Here is a 20,775-nt window from a genome sequence, read left to right as displayed (position 1 = left end):
GCAGGCAGAAAAAACACAAACCCTGACACTCTCTCCTGAGGGGATCATTTATTTGGTGAGGAACTTTCTATTTATTTTAGAGGTATAGTGGCCCGATTGATCAGGCACTGGCCTGGCACTCAGGAGACCTGGTCTTGTCTGGGGCCTCGAGATGCTACGGCAATACAAACAATAACAGTATTTATTTATTTTGAATGGTCCAGTGGTAGAAACTGTGATTGTTCATAGGGATTCTGTTACGAACCTCAAGTGCAAGTGGTATTTGCACACCCTGGAAGTGATAGGATCCTGCCCTGGGTTTTTTTATTTGGAGTCTGATTTTACTCTGAAAAGTGACTGTAAAAAAGGAGAGTTTAATCTGGTTCCTGCCTTTAACTCTCTCCTCTCCAGGGTGCCCAATTGTCACATCTTGAGAAGAGGAGAACATCTCATTAAACTTCTCAAATGTCCCTCATAGGAGGCGCATTACATATTTTAGTCCCAAAGCTACCCACTTTCCCTACAAATCTGCTACCCTTCTCCCTTATACTGTTGAAAATTATTTACCTAAGAAACAAGAACCATTAAGATGCAGTTTACAGTCAGTTATTTACACTAAAGGAAGGGATTGACCAGCATTTTCAATTTCCTGCATGAACCATTTTTACTGTTCTTGATTTTGGGTCTTGGTCACACATGTGTCTCACAATTCAGCCGTGGCAAGTTGAGATGTATGGGTCTCTGCCATTTGTTCTGCAATTCCTAAGCATGAATGGAAAATAATTAATTGCTCTTCCTGATTTAATTACAGTATGACTTCAGTTGCACAGCAAGACCCTCAAAAGAAGAGCAAACAGAAGTCTGGTAGTGTCTCTGAGATCATTATTGCTGGTGAGGGCATAAGCTCCTCTCCAAAGGTTGAGAAGAACCTAACCTTGCAGCAGGAGAAATCTCAAACAGTCCAGCCGGTTGCTGCCAGGAAGGGAACACCGCCTAGTCTGAAGAGAGAACTAAGCTCCTTGTGGGTTCAGGAGAAGTTTCAGGCTGTAAAAAGGCTAAAATCCTCTCTCTCTTCTCCTGAAATAGCCACTGTCCCTCCCTCAGTGAGAGATCTCTCAGCTGTGTTTGAAGAAATCCAGGTTATCAAGGGGACGTTGCAGGTACTTTCAGACTCATCAATGGAAATTAAAGTCAAGCTCTCCAAAGTACACAGTGAAATCTCACAGATCAACATGTTGATGGAGAAAAATGAATCAGGAATCAGCCAAGTTGGAGACCAAGTAAAGATTCAAGTCACTAAACCGGAGGCCAGCTCTCCAGATATGAAGACACGGCTCTGTCTTATGGACAAACAGGACCTTACCCTACAGAAGGAGCAGCAGAGGTCTGTAACGCAGGAGTCCAGTGCTGCTTCAGGAAAAGTGATGGAGCAACACAGTGTCAAGAATCAATGGGATCTCACTCTTTGGCAAGGGAAGACAACACCTGAAACAGCAGGGCCCCTGATAACAGGAGACTGGACAAGCTTGCAAACTCAACAGAACTCTTTCCCACTACCGCAGGAGGAAGGCAATGGTCATGTATGAATGTTCTCCATTTATTACAGCTTCCTTCCCACTTACACCATCTGGGCCATACCATAAGCGAATCCCAGGCAACCCAGGCCTCTCTGCCTATTTATGCCACCCAATCCAGGTCTCTGCATATTTAACCTACATAATCTGGGCTTCTTTGTACACTTATCCTACACAATCTGGCTCTCTCCACATATCTTTTCTACCTGATCTGGGCTTCTCTGAAGCACCACCCACCCAGACCAGGCCTCTGGGCAGACTCATCCCACTTGACCTATGCCATATGAAACAAGCTAGCAAAGGTTTAGGCTAATGCTTTCAAATGTTGACTCCTAATGCTAGGCCTATAAATCCATATGTAGACACCTACTTAAAAGGCCATAATCTCAGACATGCTGAAAACCCAGCAGTCCTCACTGAACTCAATAGAGGCTGGGTTCTGTGCATCTCTGAAAACCAAACCAATTAGGTGTTTAAATATGGTCTGAAATGCCTAACTTTATTATTACTAGTATGTGTATTACTGTAGCACCTAGGAGCCTTAGTCATGGACCCCATTGTGCTAGGCATAGTATAAATAGAGAATAAAGAGAGTCCCTGCCATCAAAGAGGTCCTACCATCTAAGGAATCCACGTTTGAAAATTCTGTCCTGAGGAAACCTTGCAATCTGCTGGGTGATTCAAGTGACTTAACCTCTAAGGAGCCCTAGTGAGGGACTGGTCTTTGGCCAGATTCCTCTTGCTTTTAGTCTCCTCAGTGCGGGTGGCATCTAGAACTGTGCCATCAATGACAGGGTTTATCTTGTTTATTTCAGAGTGGCAAAGAGCATATTAGTCTGGTCTCACTTACCGACCTGGTGCTGACAACTGTAGCCAGTCTGAAGGACTCCGACAATGCCAATGAAGCAGCCATGACAACACTGGCTGCAATTCTGGAGGACCATAGGGCTGAGATGAAGGAGAAGGTAAGAGGGCAGAAGCTGTTAGTGGTGGAAATTGGAGTTCTCTATGCTGGGGGCAGTGAATGGACCTTTTTTGTGGGTTTGTATAGTGACTTTGCCATAATGTAACAGGTGTACCATAACTGCTCATGTTCTTAATCGTATCCATGTCTGTATTATTGCAGTATTCCTCTACTAGGCATTAAACTAATCATCTGTGTCTTCATTGCAACAGTGGGCTATGTGCTGCTGTATTAATGAGCAGCCAGTATGAACTTGTGAATCAAGTCTTCTTCAGGAAAGATGCTCTCTGTCACAGTTCCTCCCAATCCAGGGTTCCTTCATATGCGTCTTGTCCTTCTTACTCTTCTCTGGGGCTTCATGCTCACTCCATGGGTTCTAATTCTGTCAAATTTGTTATTGTGGTCTCTGTACCTTTTTGCCCTGTGCATCACATCTGTCTAAGTTAACAGTATAAGCTCCACAGAGCAGGAACCATGTCTCTCTATGTATTTCATAAAGCCCCAAATACACATGCCCAGAGATAACTACAGATATGATTAACAAGAATTCAGTTCCCACCACCATGAAGAAGTGAATCTTTGAGTGTCTTTTCTTTTGCTCCAGGTGTCAGACATTGTGGATGGCATCTATTTCCAGATAAACAATGTCCCAGAGGGCAGTGCCAGGCGGGCAGCTCTCAGGGTGGTGTGTTCATTGGCTGAGGAGTACCCAGAGGAAGTGGTCTCAAGCCTTCTGAGACACTCGCTCCCATGCGACAGGTAATTGCATTAATGCATAGCCCCTTTCTAGCGCCTTTCACGTGAGGCTCTCAAAGCACTCGATACATTGCAATGACTTGAGCCTCACAACCCCTCTGTGAGGTACATCAGTACTGTCCCCATTTTACAGACTGGGAAATTGAAGAGAGGTGAAGTGACTTGCCTAAGGTCAGGCACTGGGAATAAGACCTAGGAATCCTGACTCTCATTCCCAGTCTCAATGGGCGATGGGTGCTTGTTTGTGCTGGGGCCAGAGAAGAGGAAGGAAGGAAGCTCCTTTCATTTTATAGTTGAACCTTGGGTCAACAAGACATAAACTGTGGCTCTAGGGCACATGTTGGTCTTTGGGGCCCTACACATGCCTCTCATGAACCTGGTAGGTCTGATCAGAGCTCTGTCTCAGTTTGATGGTGCAAAAGTTCCACTGCATTTTGATTTTACAGAACCAAACCCAGCCTGGTTCAGATCCAGCTCCCATCAATACAAATGTGGAGTGATGGTTCTGTTTTTGTCTCATCCTGTCATCCCTGCATTTCTTCCTGTTTCCTGATGGAACACATTCCGAGCAGATTCGCTCTGTGCTGTGGGCCTCCCCTGGGACCGTGTTTAGGGGCCTGGCTCCATCTTAGGCCTCACAAGTGCAGTCAGACCCTGGAAAGGGAGTTCAGGAGAAACTTCTCCATGCAGAGGGTGTTTAATGAACACAATGGAGCACAGATACCATGGTGATGGGGGCTATATAAGTACCTAAATAGGGGAGAGTGGTGAAGGTCTGATCAGTGTGTCTACATTTCTGAATTTTCAGCAACGCTGCTGAGCTGTGGAAGGGCCTGTGCAGAAACCTAGAAATCAACACCAAAGTTATGTGGCAGCTGCTCAGAGAGCTGAAACAGAGACCCCGACTCCAGGAGAGCAGCAGCAGCTCTGGTGATGGAGCCTCCCTCACTCCACTGGCTGTGAGTAATTAAACCAACAGGCCTTCCCATTCCAGAGAAAGGGAGCAGCTCTGTATCCTCCTTCATGTTGACCAGCAGGATGTCGGAGTACTGAGGGATGATGCTGGTGACACATCTGGGGGGAATAGTGTGTATGGGTTCCACATCTGCCTGATGACACTCTGATAGTCTCCCTGTCTTTTGTACGTTACCTTCCACCATGACTTTTTACCGTGACCACCCCTTCTGACCAGGGGTGGCTCTACATTTTTTGCTGCTGCAAGCACGGCAGTCAGGCGGCCTTCGGCAGCACACCTGTGGATGGTCCGCTGGTCACGTGGCTTCAGCAGCATTTCTGCAGGTGATCTGCCATTCCTGCACCTTTGGCGTACCCGCTGCCGAATTTCCGCTGAAGCCGTGGGGCCAGTGGACCTCCCGCAGGCATGCCGCCGAACGCTGCCTGACTGCTGCCCTCATACTGACCAGCACACTGCTCCCGATGGCTTGCCGCCCCAGGCACGCGCTTGCTGCGCTGGTGCCTGGAGCCGCCCCTGCTTCTGACAGAAGACCGGATGGACTCATTTGGAGGAAAAGCAAGTTCTTAACCCACCAGAGGGGTCAGCAGCATCATCTGTTTCTCAGGGTAAAGCACTCTGCCTCCTCACAGCCCCTTCTATAGTAGGCTAAATTTCCTGGTTGAACACATGTCTAGGTGAGCTTAATGATAATCCTTCTTACTGGCAGGGCCCTACTGCAGTGATTCCATTTTGCCTTTGCAATTGGGACACCATTTAATGAGCCTGTTTTATTGTAACTGTGTCAGGTAACAAAGCTTTTTCTTTGCCAAAATCATGAAGTAACATGTAGTAACTTGGGAAATGTGGTCTAAATGGTCTAAATGAAACTACTATAAGGTGGATGCACAACTGGTTGAACCCACAAAGTATTTACCAAGCGGGGAGGATGTATCTAGTGGGGTTCCTAGGGGTCAGTCCTTGGTCCGGTACTAGTCAATATTTTTATTAATGACTTGGATAATGGAGTGAAGAGTATGTTTATTACATTTGCAGATGACACCAAGTTGAGAGGGGTTGCAAGCACTTTGGAGGACAAGATTAGAATTCAAAATGAGATTGACAAATTGGTCTGAAATCAACAAGATGAAATTTAATAAAGACAAAAGCAAAAAGTAGTACACTTAGGAAGGGAAAATCAAGTGCACAGCTACAAAATGGGAAATAATCGTTTAGGCAGTAATACTGCTGAAAAGGATCTGGGAATTATAGTGGATCACAAATTGAATGAGTCAACTGTGTGATGTGGTTGAGAAAAAGGCTAATGTTCTGGGGTGTTGTGATCCTAAGCACCCCTGTATTCACACCCTACACACTATTGTAATAATCTTTGTCAAAATATGGCTGGTGAGGTATCATTTGAAAACTAATAAGTCATTGATCATTAATATTCTTGCGTGATGTATGCACATGGTGTGTATTAAGAGTTATGAATGTATGCTGCAATTATTACTAATGTGTGTTTAAACCAGGCATGTCAGGGGGAGTTGGTAAAGAGGTCTGCCTTAGACAAAGGAATGTGTATTTGCTTCTCTGACCAGCCCAGTCATCTGACTGAGACAATGAAGGTCCATTTTTACATACCAGGTAAACAAGACTATCAAGCAAAGAAGATGGGTAGGAGACAGTATGGCATCTACACTCAGCCAGAAAGAGAAGCTTGGTTTGGGTTTTACTTTTCAAAAAATATATTGTAAAAGTTTATTGGTCTATAAAGACAGGGGCTGAACCTAAAATGCTAAGTAATTGAATCAACTCATGTTCTACAATATTACTGTATTATAATGTAGGGTGAGATATTTTCTGGAACTTAATGGCACATGAGTGATGAATATCACCGTGAAATGTCTGTATTATACTGTATGAAGAAATGTAGATACTCATGATATTATGAAGTAAAGTGGCCAGACAGGGAGAAATGGGTTCCCTCCCAGAAAGGAGAGAAGGTAGCTATCTATATAAATTCAGCATGGTGGAATAAAATCAATGGAAGCCGCATTTACATCCAGAGGGATCGGAAACTCACAGGAAGGGAAAAACAGCATGAGGGCATCCGGCCTCTGCAAACAAAGTCACTGAACTTTGGAAGATATGAGCAAAGACAGAAGCCATCTTTGGCACCCATCGCTAAACAAACACAAGGGAACAGAGCTCTTGAAAGTTGAGAAAGATGGGTCTTCAGACTAGAGGTGGTTGAAATCTCTGAAAACTGAATAAAAGTGAGAAACCATCTTGAACAGAGCCTGCACCTTGCTAGATTAAGTTTTAGACTTTTAGATATGTGTTTTCACTTTGATTTGCTTGTAACCCTTTCTAAATTTATTCCTTTTACCTGGCATCACCTAACCTCTGTCCTCTTGTTAATAAATTTGTTTTATTTTTTTTACTATAAACCAACTCAGTGCAGTGTTTACAGGGAAGGGTGTATTTACCTCTGTAAAGTTAATAAGCTGTGATGTGATTTTGTGTCTTTAGAAGAACAAACTAACCTTTTCATGTCTGGACTGTCCAGGATGGGGCTGAGCATTGCAGAGCACACAGTTTTTGCCTTCCCTTTTGAGTCTTTCTTCTTGGGCAGACAGGCCATGAACAGGAGGAGCCCTGTTTGCCTTCCTCCCCACCTTCAATAGGATTTACATAAGGTGGGAATGTTTTGTTTCCCAAACTTGACCCCTCTTCCCTTACAGTGAAAAGTTACAAGAAGTCTCGTGTAATGTTTTAGTATCAGGGGACAAGACTACTTGACTCTGTAAGATCACAGCATCCATGAGTCAGCGGCAGTATGGAGAGTCCCCAGGAAGGCCAAGACTTTCGCAGTCTGTTTTCCTTGCTGATGAGTCATCCACCCTGTTTGGCTTTTCCATTGTTGTACTTGAAGTGTTAGCAGTGGGTGTCAACCAAAGTACCATAGTTGAAATACAGATACATAGTCAATATTCCTAACTTCAGATACAGAAATGATACAGGCATACAAATTCGATAATCGCATTCAGTAAATCATAACCTTTCCAATGATATCTCACATGAGCTATCTTGCATAAAGTATATCTCAGTTATGTCATACTCATATCGTAAGCATATTTTCATAAAGAATATGGAAGAACACATCACACGGGGATGAACGGTTCTCCATGTCCACGGAAGGTAGGACAAGAAGTAATGGGCTTAAGCTGCAGCAAAGTAAGCTATTAGCCTTCTAACTCTAAACTCTGGAATAGGGTTCCCAGGGAGGCTATGGAATCCCCATCACTGGAGGTTTTTAAGAACAGGTTGGACAAGCACCTATCAGAGGTGAGCTAGGTTTACTTGGTCCTGCCTCAGCAAGGGGGACTGGACTTGATGGCCTCTCCAGTTGCCTTTCAGCCCAAAATTTCTATGATTCTATGTAGGGGAGACAGAGGATTTTAGAGTTAGATTTGTTTCTTTTACCTTCTTCAGGCAACCAGAGCCCTGTCTGTGATGCTTACTATCTATGTGTGCATTGGAGCAACGCGGGGCTTCTACCCCCAGCTATTCCTAGCCCTGCTGACTCAAGTTCACTACCTGGTGAGCCTGCCGGGCTACACTGAGGTCACCAGAAGGGAGTGCGGCCAGCAGAACAGGCTCACAACAGCCAACCATGTGAGGTAATTATGGAAAAAAGCAGATGCTAATGAGGCAAGTAACCACATGGGTGGTTCCTCATGACAAGGCTTGGGCAGAACCTACTGAAGGCTCAGATGTGAACACAAATCACTCTCTGGAAGAGAGGTCCTGTTGAAGGTGCTCTGGCTTAACTCAGATGGACACAAACCTAGTAAAAGTCTCTAGCTGCTTCCCTTCCATGTTGTCTTACAAGCAGTAAACTCCAAAATTCAACAAACCATGAAGGGTAGTTCCTATGCTTCCTCCAAGCGTCCTTTCTTGGCTTCTTATCAATAACAAACCTGTTTTTAAAGACGATGAGCTTAAACAGCCTCAGCTGCATCTGAATGGCTTGTCAGGCTTCCCTGAGCTGCCTCTGAACTCGGGCTGGGACTAACCTCCTTGTCACTCTCTGGCTCAGCAGGGCCTCATCTGGTGGACACCACTGGGATGGCTACGGCAGGGCTTTTGGATCCCCTACAGGGTGGCACCAATAGACCCATAAGCCTGATGTGAGGTTGAGTCATCCCTGAACCAGAGACCGACTAAGCCACATGTGGTGATGAGTCATTCCCATGCTAGGCTCCAGCCAACCCACAAGCCAGGAGCTGGGCTGATGAGTGTCAGGGCAGGTATATAAGCCTCACGGGAGAGACGGCAGCTCAGTCAGCTCAATGTCACTTCATGGCTTGGAACTCTCCCCTGCCTGCTAGTTGTGACAGATTCCTCAGGCCTTAGCCTGCTCCAGCCCTGCGCCAATTCCAGGCGTGTTCCCACTTCTGCTCCAGTCCCGTCCTTGCTCTGGCCTAGCTCCCAGTCCTACGCTTGCCTTGTTTGGACTGTGCTTTTGACTCCTGATTTCAGCTCTGGCTCCAGCTCCTGGCCCAACTGCCACCATGCTGACCACTAGAACCAACTGCCCTACTCCAACCACTAGTCTGATCATCCAGGTCTCAGTTTCTGACACCCTGTAGGGGTTATATCACTGTACACTGTTCCTCTCCATCCACCAGGCAAGGCCCAGTTACAAAGGGAGTGGGGGAATAGCTCAGTGGTTTGAGCATTGGCCTGCTAAATCCAGGGTTGTAAGTTGAGGGGGCCATTTAGAGAACTGGAGTAAAAAAAATTATATATATATATATATATATATATATATATATATAAAATAAACTGTCAGGGGATTTGTCCTGCTTTGAGCAGGGGGTTGGACTAGATGACCTCCTGAGGTCTGTTCCAACCCTGATATTCTATGATTCTACGGCTGTGTTTCTACCCTCATGACAACACTATAGGAAAATAAAGAGGCAGTGTTGCCTTGTACATCAAAGATGTATACCCTTGTACTGAGGATGAGGTAAAAGTGGGAAGCACACCTGTTGAAAATCTCTAAGTAAGGATAAAAGGGGTAAAGACAGGGGTAAAGTCATGGTAGGGGTCCATTATTGACCACCTCACCAGGAAGTAGAGACAGATGAGGCTTTTTTTAAACAACTCACAAAATCATCCAAAGCCAGGACTTCAACTACCCAGACATCTATGGGGAAAATAACACAGCAGCACACAGATTATCCAACAAGTTCTTGGAATGCATTGGAGATAACTTTTTTGTACAGAAGGTGGATAAAGCTACTAGGGGAGAGGCTGTTCTAGATTTGATCTGGACAAATAGAGAGGAACTGGTTGAGAATTTGAAGATGGAAGGCAGCTTGGGTGAAAGTAATCATGACAGAGTTCATGATTCTAAGGAATGGTAGGAGGAAAAACAGTAGAATAAAGACAGTGGACTTCAGGAAAGCAGACTTTAGCAAACTCAGAGAACTGGCAGGTAGATCCTGTGGGAAGCATGTCTAAAGGCTTGTCTTCACTATGAGGGTAAGTCGACCTAAGTTATGCTACTCCAGCTGTGATAAGATGATAAGTAACAGTCAACATGGATTTGTCAAGGACAAATCATGTCAAACTGATCTAATATTCTTCTTTGACAAGGTAACAAGTCTTGTGTATAAGGGGAAGGCAGTAGATGTGACATATCTCAACTTTAGTAAGGCTTTTGATACTCACATGACCTTCTCATAAGCAAACTAGGGAAATATAGCCTAGACAAACTTACTATGAGGTGGGTGCACAAATGGTTGGAAAAACATACACAGAGTAGTGATGAATGGTTCACTGTCAAACTGGAAGGGTATACTGAGCGGGGTCCCACAGGCATTTGTCCTGAATTCAGTTCTATTCAATATCTTCATAAATGATTTGGATAATGGTAGAGAGTGTACGCTTTAAAGTTTGTGAACGATACCAAGCTGGGAGGGATTGCCACCACTTTGGAGGACAGGACTTGTATTTGAAATTATTTTGACAAACTGGAGAAATAGGATGGAATTCAATAAGGAAAAATGTGAAGTATTATGTTTAGGAAGAAATAATCAATTGCACAAGTACAAAATGGGAAATGACTGCCTAGGAAGGAGTACTACAGAAAAAGATCTACGGGTTATAGTTGACCACAAACCAGATATGACTCAATAATGTAATACTCTTGCAAAAAAGCAAACATTATTCTGGGATATATTAGCAGGAGTGTTTAAGCAAGACAGGAGAAGTAATTCTTCCACTCAGCACTGATAAGGCCTCAGCTGGAATAGTGTGTCCAGTTCTGGCCACCATACCTTAGGAAAGATATGGACACACTGGAGAAAGTCCAGAAGAGAGCAACCAAAATTATTAAAGGTCTAGAAAACATGACCTATGCAGAAAGATTGGTTTGTTTAATCTGGAAAAAGAGAAGACAGAGGGGGGACATGATAACAGTCTTCAAGTATGTAAAGTTGCTATAAAGAGGAGAGTAATTGTTTTCCTTATCCACAGAGGACAGGAAAAGAAGTTATGATCTTAAATTTCAGCAAAGGAGATTTAGGTTGGACATTAGGGAAAGCTTCTTAACTGTCAGGATGGTTAAGCACTAGAACAAATTGCCCAGGGAGGTTGAGGAATCTCCATCATTGGAGGTTTTTAAGAACAGGCTGGACAAACACCTGTGAGGGGTGGTCTAGCAAACACTTAGTCCTGCCTAAGTGCAAGGGATGGACTAGATGATCTATCAGTGTGTGGTGCCCAAGTCACTGAAAAGTTCTTAACTCCCTCAAAACTCTTGGAAATCACACCCAGTAAAGGTGTAGCCGTCAGATGAGTCTGTTACCCAGCTATGCAAAGGGGATGTTGATATCAGTTAGATCAGTTATCCACTGTGGGGCTCCTTTATCATTTCCTGACCTTACCAAAGCTCCTAAGTACTCCAACATCTACACATTGTAGCTAGATGGAAAGAGGCCACTGGGCTCCATTCGGGGCCAAACCCCCTTCTGTCTATAGTATTTGTCCCCTGAGCACTGTAATATCCTTCTTTCTTTCAGGTAGTTCCTGAGATCTTCTCAGTGCAGGTTCCCTTACCACTTATGGGAGACATCAATCTCTCTCTGCACAGAGAAATTTGTCCTGCAATCCCACACCACCCTTACTCTTCTTTCAGCTCTCATCTACACCCTCTTGTTTTATAGCCAGATACCAGCTGTGTTATTAGCTACCTTCTGATTTCCCATCCCATCACCATATTCGATCGTCAGGCCCTAGTGGAGATCAGAACCAAGTACTGGAGCAGAGAGTCCAGTGAAACCAGCTCAGAGACTATTACTAAGATAATAATAGTGCCACGGAAAGTTCCCAGGGATTATAGGGAGGGACTCAGACAGAAAGGAGGCATTTAACAGCCATATGTTTCATCCACACACCCACCCATGTGAACAAAAATTAGATGGATAGGAGCTATCGTGTCACATCTAATCTACCCACTGTAGGTCAGTGCAGGATTATTCCCTGCAGTTGGTTTTGCAGGCTAATTTTAAATGTCTCAAACTAGGAAGCAATCCCACATTCCCCAGTGTGCCCCTCTGATATCTGATTCAAACTGACTCTGTGATCTCCCTTCCCAGGGAAAGCAGTGCCCTTTCTTTGTGATACACGCTATGCCTGTAGGGTGTTGATGTCTCAGGTCTAGCCTGTCAGACTGCCCCTGAGGTGATGGGAGTGTCTGTGCAGTGGGGTGCAGGTGGGATTGGGGTTTCACTTATATCTCAGTATGCTGAATGGATCAAAATAATCCCTCGTGTAACTCTATAGAAGTTGGCCCTATGTATCTTGGTGCTTATAAACAGGAACTGAGAGGGGTTGTTTTAATTCCATAATCCTGGTCTTTTTTTCAATGTAGTTGTGCAGTGGAATCTCTGAAGACCCTGCTGATCCGAGACAGAAGAGAAATTGTGTTGCCATGGATGGAGAAAGTGGGAGGCTGGGACCTTCTCTCAAGTGCTGAGGGTTACCTGGAAGGGGCCCTTCTGCTGGCTAGGTAAGCAATGAAAGCTTCAATGTGGGGAGGGATAGCTCAGCAGTTTGAGCATTGGCCTGCTAAACCCAGGATTGTGAGTTCAATCCTCAAAGGGGCCATTATAGGGATATGGGGCAAAAATCTGTCTGGGGATTGATCCTTTGAGCAGGAGGTTGAATTAGATGACCTCCTGAGGTTCCTTCCAACCCTGATATTCCATAAAGTTCCTCTGGCTACCCTGTGCAGCACTGATTCATGCTCAGGCTGCCATCTGTTGCAAACTCATTTATTACTGTATATTCCTCCAATAATTATGAGTATATGATTTATATCACAGAGCCATGGTTACACATTCAAGCCACCATCTCTCTGGGCTTCTTGCCAATACCATCCCAAATCTCCACACTGAGGATGAAGAGAAAACTCTGACAGCCATTGCCTTCTTCACTGGGGTAAGATGAGTTAGCTGACATGTGTGGCTAGGCTTCTCGGGAGCAGTTTAGCTCCAGACTTCAATAGCTCACTGTTGAATGGGGAATTTGCATCGGCAACTTGGCCATCCTCTTATCTGTTCCTTGTTGCCGATTCTGGTGGGAGAGGCATGATGAGAGATCCTATCTTTGGTTGCAGAAGTACTAGTTTTGGATGGGCTAAACCATCAGGTGACACAGGGAAAGAATGAGAGATCACCAAGGATATTTCTGTCCAGGTTTCCTCATTAATTAGATGGCTTGTCTTCTCCCAGTTCTTTGGGGCTGTCTGCACAGAATGGTCCTTTATCTAAAGCCATGAGATCTAGAGATAGTCCCATAAAGTGAGTTTTATTTTTAATTTGCAGACCAATCCCACTTCTGAGTCCCTTGTCTGGGGACAGCTGTGAGAGAAGCCTATTCACACCTCATGAAATGTGGGTCAGGAGTGAACTGCATTCACACAGGAGTGGGCTGTGAGCTGTAATACTTTGGTCTAGTGTTTTAGTGTGTGAGTGCTGGTGGTTTGTGATATACATGTCAAATTAGATGATCTGGTGGTCCCTTCTGGCCTTAAACTCTATGACTCTAGGAGATTTTATAGCAGAATGCAGGGAATTTTGCCTCTGATATCCATCCAAAGAACAAACCTGGAGAGAGAATTCTGTTTTCCGCTTGTAATGGACTCACTGTTTTGATTTTAGCTTCTCCGCAGCAAATCTGTGACCAAGCTATTGCCAAAACGAACTATTCTGGGTAGGCTGGAAGAGTGGCGGATAGATCCGAGACCCACTGTCCGCTGGCTAAGTCTGCACGGGCTTGGAAACATGGCACTTCACCGGCAGAAGGTAATAGCAATAAGAGGGACTTCTGTGGGAGCTGCAGATACTCAGCTTCTCTGAATACCAGGGCTTAAATGTCTGCAACAAGATCCTAAAAATAGAGGCTACTTTTGAAAGCGTGTGTGTAAGTAACTTGCCCAAGCAAGTTGGTTTTGCAGCTCAAACTAGAATCCAGGAGTCCTGACTTGTTCCAGGCCCATTTCTAGACCAGGCTGCCTTAGGTATAGCAGTGACAACTGTCACTGAATGGTGAATTATCATTATTTTTAGTTATAAAACCAACTCCAGTAATACCAAAACATGCCTGTAGTGAACACAACAGAACTGTGTAGCTGGTGTTGATGGCGCAAATCCTAGGTCCGTGGAAGTAGAACCAGAACTGCTGGATGGTTCATGGTTGAGTGAATTACAGCTGGGAGTGCTTCATCAGGGGTCAATAACGTTCCAGGAAGGTGACAAAGAGCTGTCAATACCCTGCATCCAGCTAAAAGAAAGCGAGTCTCTGAATCCTGGGAGGGACCACGCTCTGAGCATCCTCTATCTTCAGTCTGCTGGTTACACGGTGCAGTGACTGGAGAGTATGAGTCAGTATTCCATCTCTTCTGATGAACTTCTTTTCCGCAGGTGAAACAGCTCCAGGCTCTCCTTCCCGCCATCCTGGTGGGTTTGAATGAGACACACGAGAGGCTTGTTAGGGAGGCCATCACCGCTCTGGGAAGTATTCTCAGACACCACAGGGACAGGGTGAACATCAGCTCCATCTGTGTTCGGATTGCGAAGACGCTTCGGCCCTTCCTGGATGACGTAAGACAATGGGAAGAGGGAGGTTCCTATGTGCATGGAGGAGGAGCTGGTTACTGCTGCCAGGAAAAAGCAGTAACCTTTGTGAGGAGAGAACCTCCTTTTTTAATTCCTTCGATTCTTGGTTCCTCCTGCTTTCCCCGATCCCGAGCTAAGGTTTTGTTCAGTGGATCCTGCTGGGCCTTTATTAAGCAGCAGTACAGATCCACTTATAGCCATGCTTATAAGGGTCGGCTTTGGGATGCTCTGTCAGAAGTAAAGTTAATGTCCTATCACAGTCAAACTCAACAGGGCAATATCTAGTCTGTTACCCATCTGCATAATGGGGTTACTGATATTTCCTGACCTCCCAGAGTACTGTGAGGTCATATTCTATATTGCTTGTGAAGTGCTCAAAAACTAGTGACAAACATTATAGAAAAGCCTGTAAACAAGTGATCAGTAGGGCAGATTCTGATGTCCTCTATTAGTCAGAGGTATACTCTCTGCTATAGCCATGATCTGCAGCTCACAATACTACAGAATCGACATTGGCCTTCCTCTTTATAGGAGGAAATGAATGCTCGGAGTACTGCAAACCCAGACATTTGAAACTCAACCAGTCTATAGACTGCATTCTCCATCAGGCATATGGCTCCCCATATAGGGTCTCCCATGAGAATGGGGACTTCTGTCGCTGGTTGATTGGGGACTGAGAGTGAATATCTCTATTGATTCTGATCTAGAAGGGCAGCTTGATTTCCCCCCAGCAATCTTTGGTGAGCGAATGGACCTTGAGACCAGAAAGATAATATGGCAACACTATCTGGAGGTTCAAATTTTATCTGATATTCAAGCAGTATGCTGCAGAATATGGAAGATGTAATCCACTAGAAGATGCAGGATTATGATGTTCTATGTGTTATGCAGCAGGATGTGCTGCTGATTTAATAACACCCTCCCCACAATGAATTGTCAACTAAGTTTGGCCCCAGGACCTTCTGTGCCACAGCACAAGTCTCTACCATTTGAGCAAATGGAGTAATTTAACTAGCTGATAGCAGTAGTGGGTTGTTATCCTCTAGTGGTCCACCCACTAGAGAAGGACATGGCACAAACTCTGCCACTATGTTACAATGACATGGTGTTAGCAGGGTGTGCACCTCTTGTATAGAGATGCCTGACGTAGAGCAGAGAACTTCCAACACCTACATATGAAACTGTAGTGGGAAGGAACTGCTATTTCCTCAATCCACCTCATTGTATAAAGAGCCATTCTTTCTCCATAGGCAGGCTATCCACAGTTATAAAGCCGCAGTCTGAGTCTGTAGTTTCCATTACACAGACACTGCTCTGTGCTGAAACAGCTTTCAGTGAGAGCTCCCTCTTTGTGTATCACTCACAGCCCAGAGACAAGGTGCGCTCTTCTGCCATTGGCCTGTTTGGGAACCTCTTAAGCGGTTTGAACTTAAAGTCTAAATCCATCATGCAGGAGCAAGTCCTCAGCAGCTTGGTGCCGTTGCTCCTCCATCTGCACGACCAGGACCGGAAGGTGGTTGAGGTAAGACTTAGCGTCACTTCTCCAGCCCCAAGGAATTACAACTGTCAGGTTCTTCTGTCAGATTCCTCTCCAGATCCATTTCCCAAGGCACAATCTTTTCTGCTTTTTACCCTAATATGTTTCCTATACACATGTACCCAAAGGTAAAAAACATTGCTCCTCATGGACACTTCCCGTACCCTTTTAGCCCATGCGAAGAATCAAAGCCAGATGGCATTAACAGGAAGGCAGGGACATTAAGCCCACACTGCTAGGTGGCATCTACAAATTCACCTCTCAAAACCTGTATGCTCATCTGTCTGCAAGAGCAAAACTCTATAAATCAGGTAATTGCAGCCTAAGCACCTCATTTGCATGCCGGCATCTGCAAACATCTGCCCACCAAAAACATGGGAGGAGACTGCAGGACCCAGGGACCTGGCTCTGTCTCTCTCTGTGGGATAGGAACACAGAGACTACAAGGGCCAAGGAGGAAGCCATTAACCCTTTCCTTCCCTCTCCTACTTAGGGTAAGTTTTCTTTGTTGGCTTTCAGTGGCTATTGGACAGGATCAACAGTATCTATCCTTCTGACCTTCTTCTCTCCCCTTTGCCATGCAGAGCTGTGAATGGACTTTAGCACGATGTAATGACTTCATGGGATGGAAATTGCTGGAGGAGATATTCACCATGGCCCATTATGACAATCAGCAGGCCTTGTGCAAAGTCTGCAAGCACCTGGTAAGGGAACACTGGGCTTCTTTGTGGAATGGGATGATTTGGTGGTGGGAGGGACACGAGTTATCTAATAAATGGCACCATATTTAAAATGACTTGCATCTCCCCGAAGATCTCGCTTTGCAGGCCTAGTGACCCTCCTGTCCACACCCGGCTGCTGCTGTCTTAGATCACGTTGGTGAACTGCAAAGCTTTAAAATCCTTGGTGTTTGTCTAAAAGTGATACCTTGAGCAATGCGCATAGGCACAGGCAGTGGGAAGGGCACTTGGGAACAACGCAGTGGGAATAGGTAGGTGGCATCAGTGCTGGGGACGAGGCCATGAAGCACTCAGAGGATGGTAGTGATGCTTTTTCCTGCTCAAAAGCTCACTGGCAGGAATTGTCTGCAGCAGAATCACAGACATTAGAAACGGAATGGCAGTATTAGGTGACCCAGCCCCTTCTCCTGACAATGGAGGAATGTCTGTGCTCCATCCAGTCTAGTTTTAAATATTTCAGGTGATGGGTCTTCCACTGCTGCCTTTGGGAAAGTCGTCTACTACCAGCTGGCTCTCATTTTCACTGAGGTCCCATAGGACCTCTTTTCTCTCCCCCTAATGCTGTTCTCTGGTGACTACAGTGGTACAGCCATGCTGCTGTAGCACTTCCATGTAGACACTACCTATGCCAACGGGAGGGGTTCTCCTGTTGGAATACATAATCCACCTCCCTGAGAGGCAGCAGCTAGGTGGGAAGAATTCTTCCATCAACATAGCATTGTCTACACCAGGGATTAGGTTGGTTTACCTATGTAGTTCATGGGTGTGGATTTTTCAGATTCTTGAGCAATGTGGCTGGGTCAACCCAACATTTTAGCACAGACCAGGCCTGAGAGGAGCTTGCTCAGAAGGTGAAAGCTCTGGATTTGAAAGAATTAGCTCCTGGCACCAAAGTTTGACCAGTCTGTTAGTCCACTAGGATCCAGCCTGTGTCTCCTCTTATACCCGTCTCCACTTATACCCTCCTCCCCTTGTTGACCTAGATACAGTATATCCCTTTCTTCTACTCCCCAGCCAAGATCTCTCTAATATTCAGAGAGGTCTCCTCATTCCTCCCTAGGTTCAGCGATACTCAGGGAGAGTCCATGAATTCCTGTCCCAGAGCCAGCACTATCTGAAGAGCGGACAGGCTCCTGTGAGGAGAGTAGCCAATATGTTCACAGGTAAACAAAACCAAACCACACACTTGACCTTTGTAAGCAACTTCTATCAAAGCCTTTTTCTGAGCTTCCCTTCCTCTCTCTTGGGGTTTATGCAGCACTATAGGAAGAAAATTACAGCCCTTTCATGCCCCATGCTCTCATCAGAATTCCTCTAACCCCCACACTATGCTATTCCTGGAACAACTGCTATAGAACAATGCAAATAATAGAGCTGAGTTAATAATTCACAGCTAATTATTTATGAGGCACATTTTGCTTTTTTGATCTTCGACCCCATTGTGAAATTCTCCAGTGTATTTATGATTCAAAAGGATTTGGAAATAGCTTTAACGACCAATTCTTGGGCAGCTGATTGTGCAAACTGCAAGTGTTACAATTGAATATATATACTTGTTCACACTGTAACTCACCAAACTAATGTAACTGTCACTTTGGGCTTGTCTACACTTAAAATGCTACAGGAGTGAAGCTACCTCGGTGTAGCGCTTCAGTGTAGACACTGCCTGTGCTGATGGGAGGGATTTCCCATTGGCATAGTTAACCCATCTAACCAGTAGGCGGTAGGTCAACGGAAGAATTCAAGAAGAAGTTATAATCAAGCATACAACTGGAAAATAGTTTGTGGCCATTATTTGAGATACAATTTGCTTTCTGCTAGTATTTGCCCTAGCTAAGCTTGAGTGATCACAGATCCTCTGACCTTCACCAATGCAACTGAAGGAAAATTCATTTTTGCATTTGACCAAATATTTGCCGGGGTGTCCCCATTTGCCCACTTTTAGTAGCTATCCCCTCCTTTTCAAAATAGCCCTTCAGGCATGCTCCAGATTTGGGCTTCTAGGAGTTGCAAACTCCTTTGATGACCTGATAAAATGTTGTGAAAACACCTCGATTTGGGGATAGGCCTAAGCAGTAGAAGCTCCCACTGGAGGTTGTGAGAAATGAGAGGCTAATTATTTTAACCATCTTTCTAGGGTTCATTGTCCATCACATGGCTGCCAGCTGCATGAGTGTAGGAGATATGTCCTCACTTCTCAGTGGTAAGTGAGGATCCTGGCCTTTGAACCAACAAAATTAATATACCTGGGTGTGTGCATCTAAGTGGTCATGTGTCTGTGCACGACTGTTTCAGGGTATGTGTTTAACCAGAGTGTGTGCCTGTCTTTTTCTGGATGTTTAGGTAACAAATTTGCACATTTAAGGTATTCCTCTAGGCACAGCTGTTTCTGATCACATGGGTAGCAAATTTGTGTATTTAAGTCCATGGTCTCTGACTGCGTATTTGCATCTCTCTGTGGGTGATCATGGATCAGTGCCTGACCTGCTCCTTGTTTCAGCTCTCAGTGATTCGCTGCTTGACCCTGAGCCCTCAGTCTGCAGTGTTGCTTCTGTCTCTATCCAGCAAGTGAAGCAAGTCTCTGAGAATCTGGCTGTGACAAGTGTCCTGCTCTCACTGAGGAGGCTATTCTGCTGCATGATGAGCCGGAACAGAGAGAAACCTTTGTATGAGGACAGCCCCTTTAAAAGAAAGAGATGGCTGGAACTCCAAGATTCAAAGATTGTGTGAGAATTAATTCAAAAAGAGTAAGAATAAAACAAAGAGACTCCTTACTGGAGGCTTCCGTGCCTCTGGGCCTGCACTGGAAAGTACACAAAGAGGAAAAAAAAATCCCACGCTCTCTGTAGAAGAACTTGTTCCTCCAGCATTAGAAAAAACTGGCAGAGCTCCTGAGAGGTGAACACAGATCTTACCTCCAGGCAGAAAATTGGACTTCTAGCTTCTCTCTCAACAAAGAAAAATAAATTTTGATGCAGTGTGTCGTTAACCTGTGCAATTCTCTACCCCGGTAGGTCAGTGAGAAATACTATGGGGAGAAGGTGGGAAGGAGACTGTGCCAATATGCTCTTCAACCAGGGTGTACTTTAGCTGGAGTTCAGATGTTACTGCATATACAAGCTCCTGGTTTTGCTCAGCTTGGAATCATCTTCGTTTAAAGGGGCATTGTGAAATGGAGTGAGGCCGTGTACAGCATAAACAAGGAAGTATCTTGGTTCAGTTTTAAAAAGGATCGTGTTGGGCCTAGACTAATAGGAAGGCTTATTAGTCCAGCTCTGGGCTGTTTGGGTCCCATTTGCTTCACAAGCTCAAGGAGAGAGGTTTTGGCTACAGAGGCATTCCTATACGCATTCCCACTTGCAGACATACTCTTTAAAGAAAGCTTCCCTGGAGGCTTTTTCCCCTTAGCAGACCACTGTAGTCTGTTGAGTTCTGGATTAATATATTGATTATTGATAGATTGGTTTTATATTAGATCACAGTCACTTGGGTTAAAAATTCAGCTTCCTAAACAACTTGTTATGGACTGGGATGTAGGCGGCCTTGCCTAGTAGTCACAGCAGCAGTCAGGTCTAGTGGGTGGAGCAGGCATCCCAGTTGCATAACAAAGCCGAGGGTCAGCACCAGAGTCAACTGCCAGTTACCAGAGCCAGGGTCAAGCCAGAGTCAGAACCAGGAATTGAAGTTGTGGGTCAGAGCCGAGATCAGATGCCCAATGCCAAAGACAAGGGTCAAGCCAGAGTCAGAAGTTGGAGGCTGGGGTTGGAGTCAGGACTGGTCACTGAGGATTGGAAGCGAGGTGTAAGGGCAAGAGGATAGACAAAGATGAAGCATAAAGCAGGAGGATGGTGGGAACAGGAGCAAAGGCAGGGGTGAGGCAGGAGGCAAGCAGGAATCATGAACATAGTTGGGTGCAGAATACAGGCACAAGCAGAGTCCAGTGCAGCCACAGCAGAAAACCACCTTGTTGCTCAGACAAAATTCCTATTTCTCTTTCTTGTTTAAATAGTATAGTTAGACCAATCAGCGGAGCCGTGTGATCTTCCAATCAGAGTTTATGTGGGTGGTGCCTTGGCT

General features: G+C 45.1%; 2 protein-coding genes across 2 annotated transcripts in view; one reads left to right on the top strand and one right to left on the bottom strand.

Annotated features, from left to right (window-relative positions):
• The first annotated feature begins 791 nt into the window (after nucleotides 1-791).
• On the top strand, nucleotides 792-19,428 carry MROH6 (maestro heat like repeat family member 6). The gene is made up of 14 exons (XM_050940821.1): nucleotides 792-1,559; nucleotides 2,369-2,518; nucleotides 3,122-3,276; nucleotides 4,082-4,232; nucleotides 7,724-7,911; nucleotides 12,174-12,311; nucleotides 12,628-12,742; nucleotides 13,465-13,608; nucleotides 14,227-14,406; nucleotides 15,788-15,943; nucleotides 16,543-16,662; nucleotides 17,759-17,861; nucleotides 18,836-18,901; nucleotides 19,199-19,428. Exons 1-14 carry the CDS (start codon nucleotides 792-794, stop codon nucleotides 19,426-19,428), a joined length of 2,664 nt encoding a protein of 887 aa, XP_050796778.1.
• The window catches only part of RHPN1 (rhophilin Rho GTPase binding protein 1), a 974,759-nt gene continuing 972,380 nt past the window's right edge, over nucleotides 18,397-20,775 (bottom strand). The window contains exon 16 of the transcript XR_007772628.1: nucleotides 18,397-18,407. The gene's annotated coding sequence lies outside the window, so the exon portion shown is untranslated. The remainder of the gene's footprint in view (nucleotides 18,408-20,775) is intronic.

This window comes from Gopherus flavomarginatus, chromosome 2, assembly GCF_025201925.1.
Source record: "Gopherus flavomarginatus isolate rGopFla2 chromosome 2, rGopFla2.mat.asm, whole genome shotgun sequence".
In the NCBI taxonomy this organism is placed as follows: Eukaryota; Metazoa; Chordata; order Testudines; family Testudinidae; genus Gopherus; species Gopherus flavomarginatus.
This window is presented reverse-complemented; position numbering and strand designations above follow the sequence as displayed.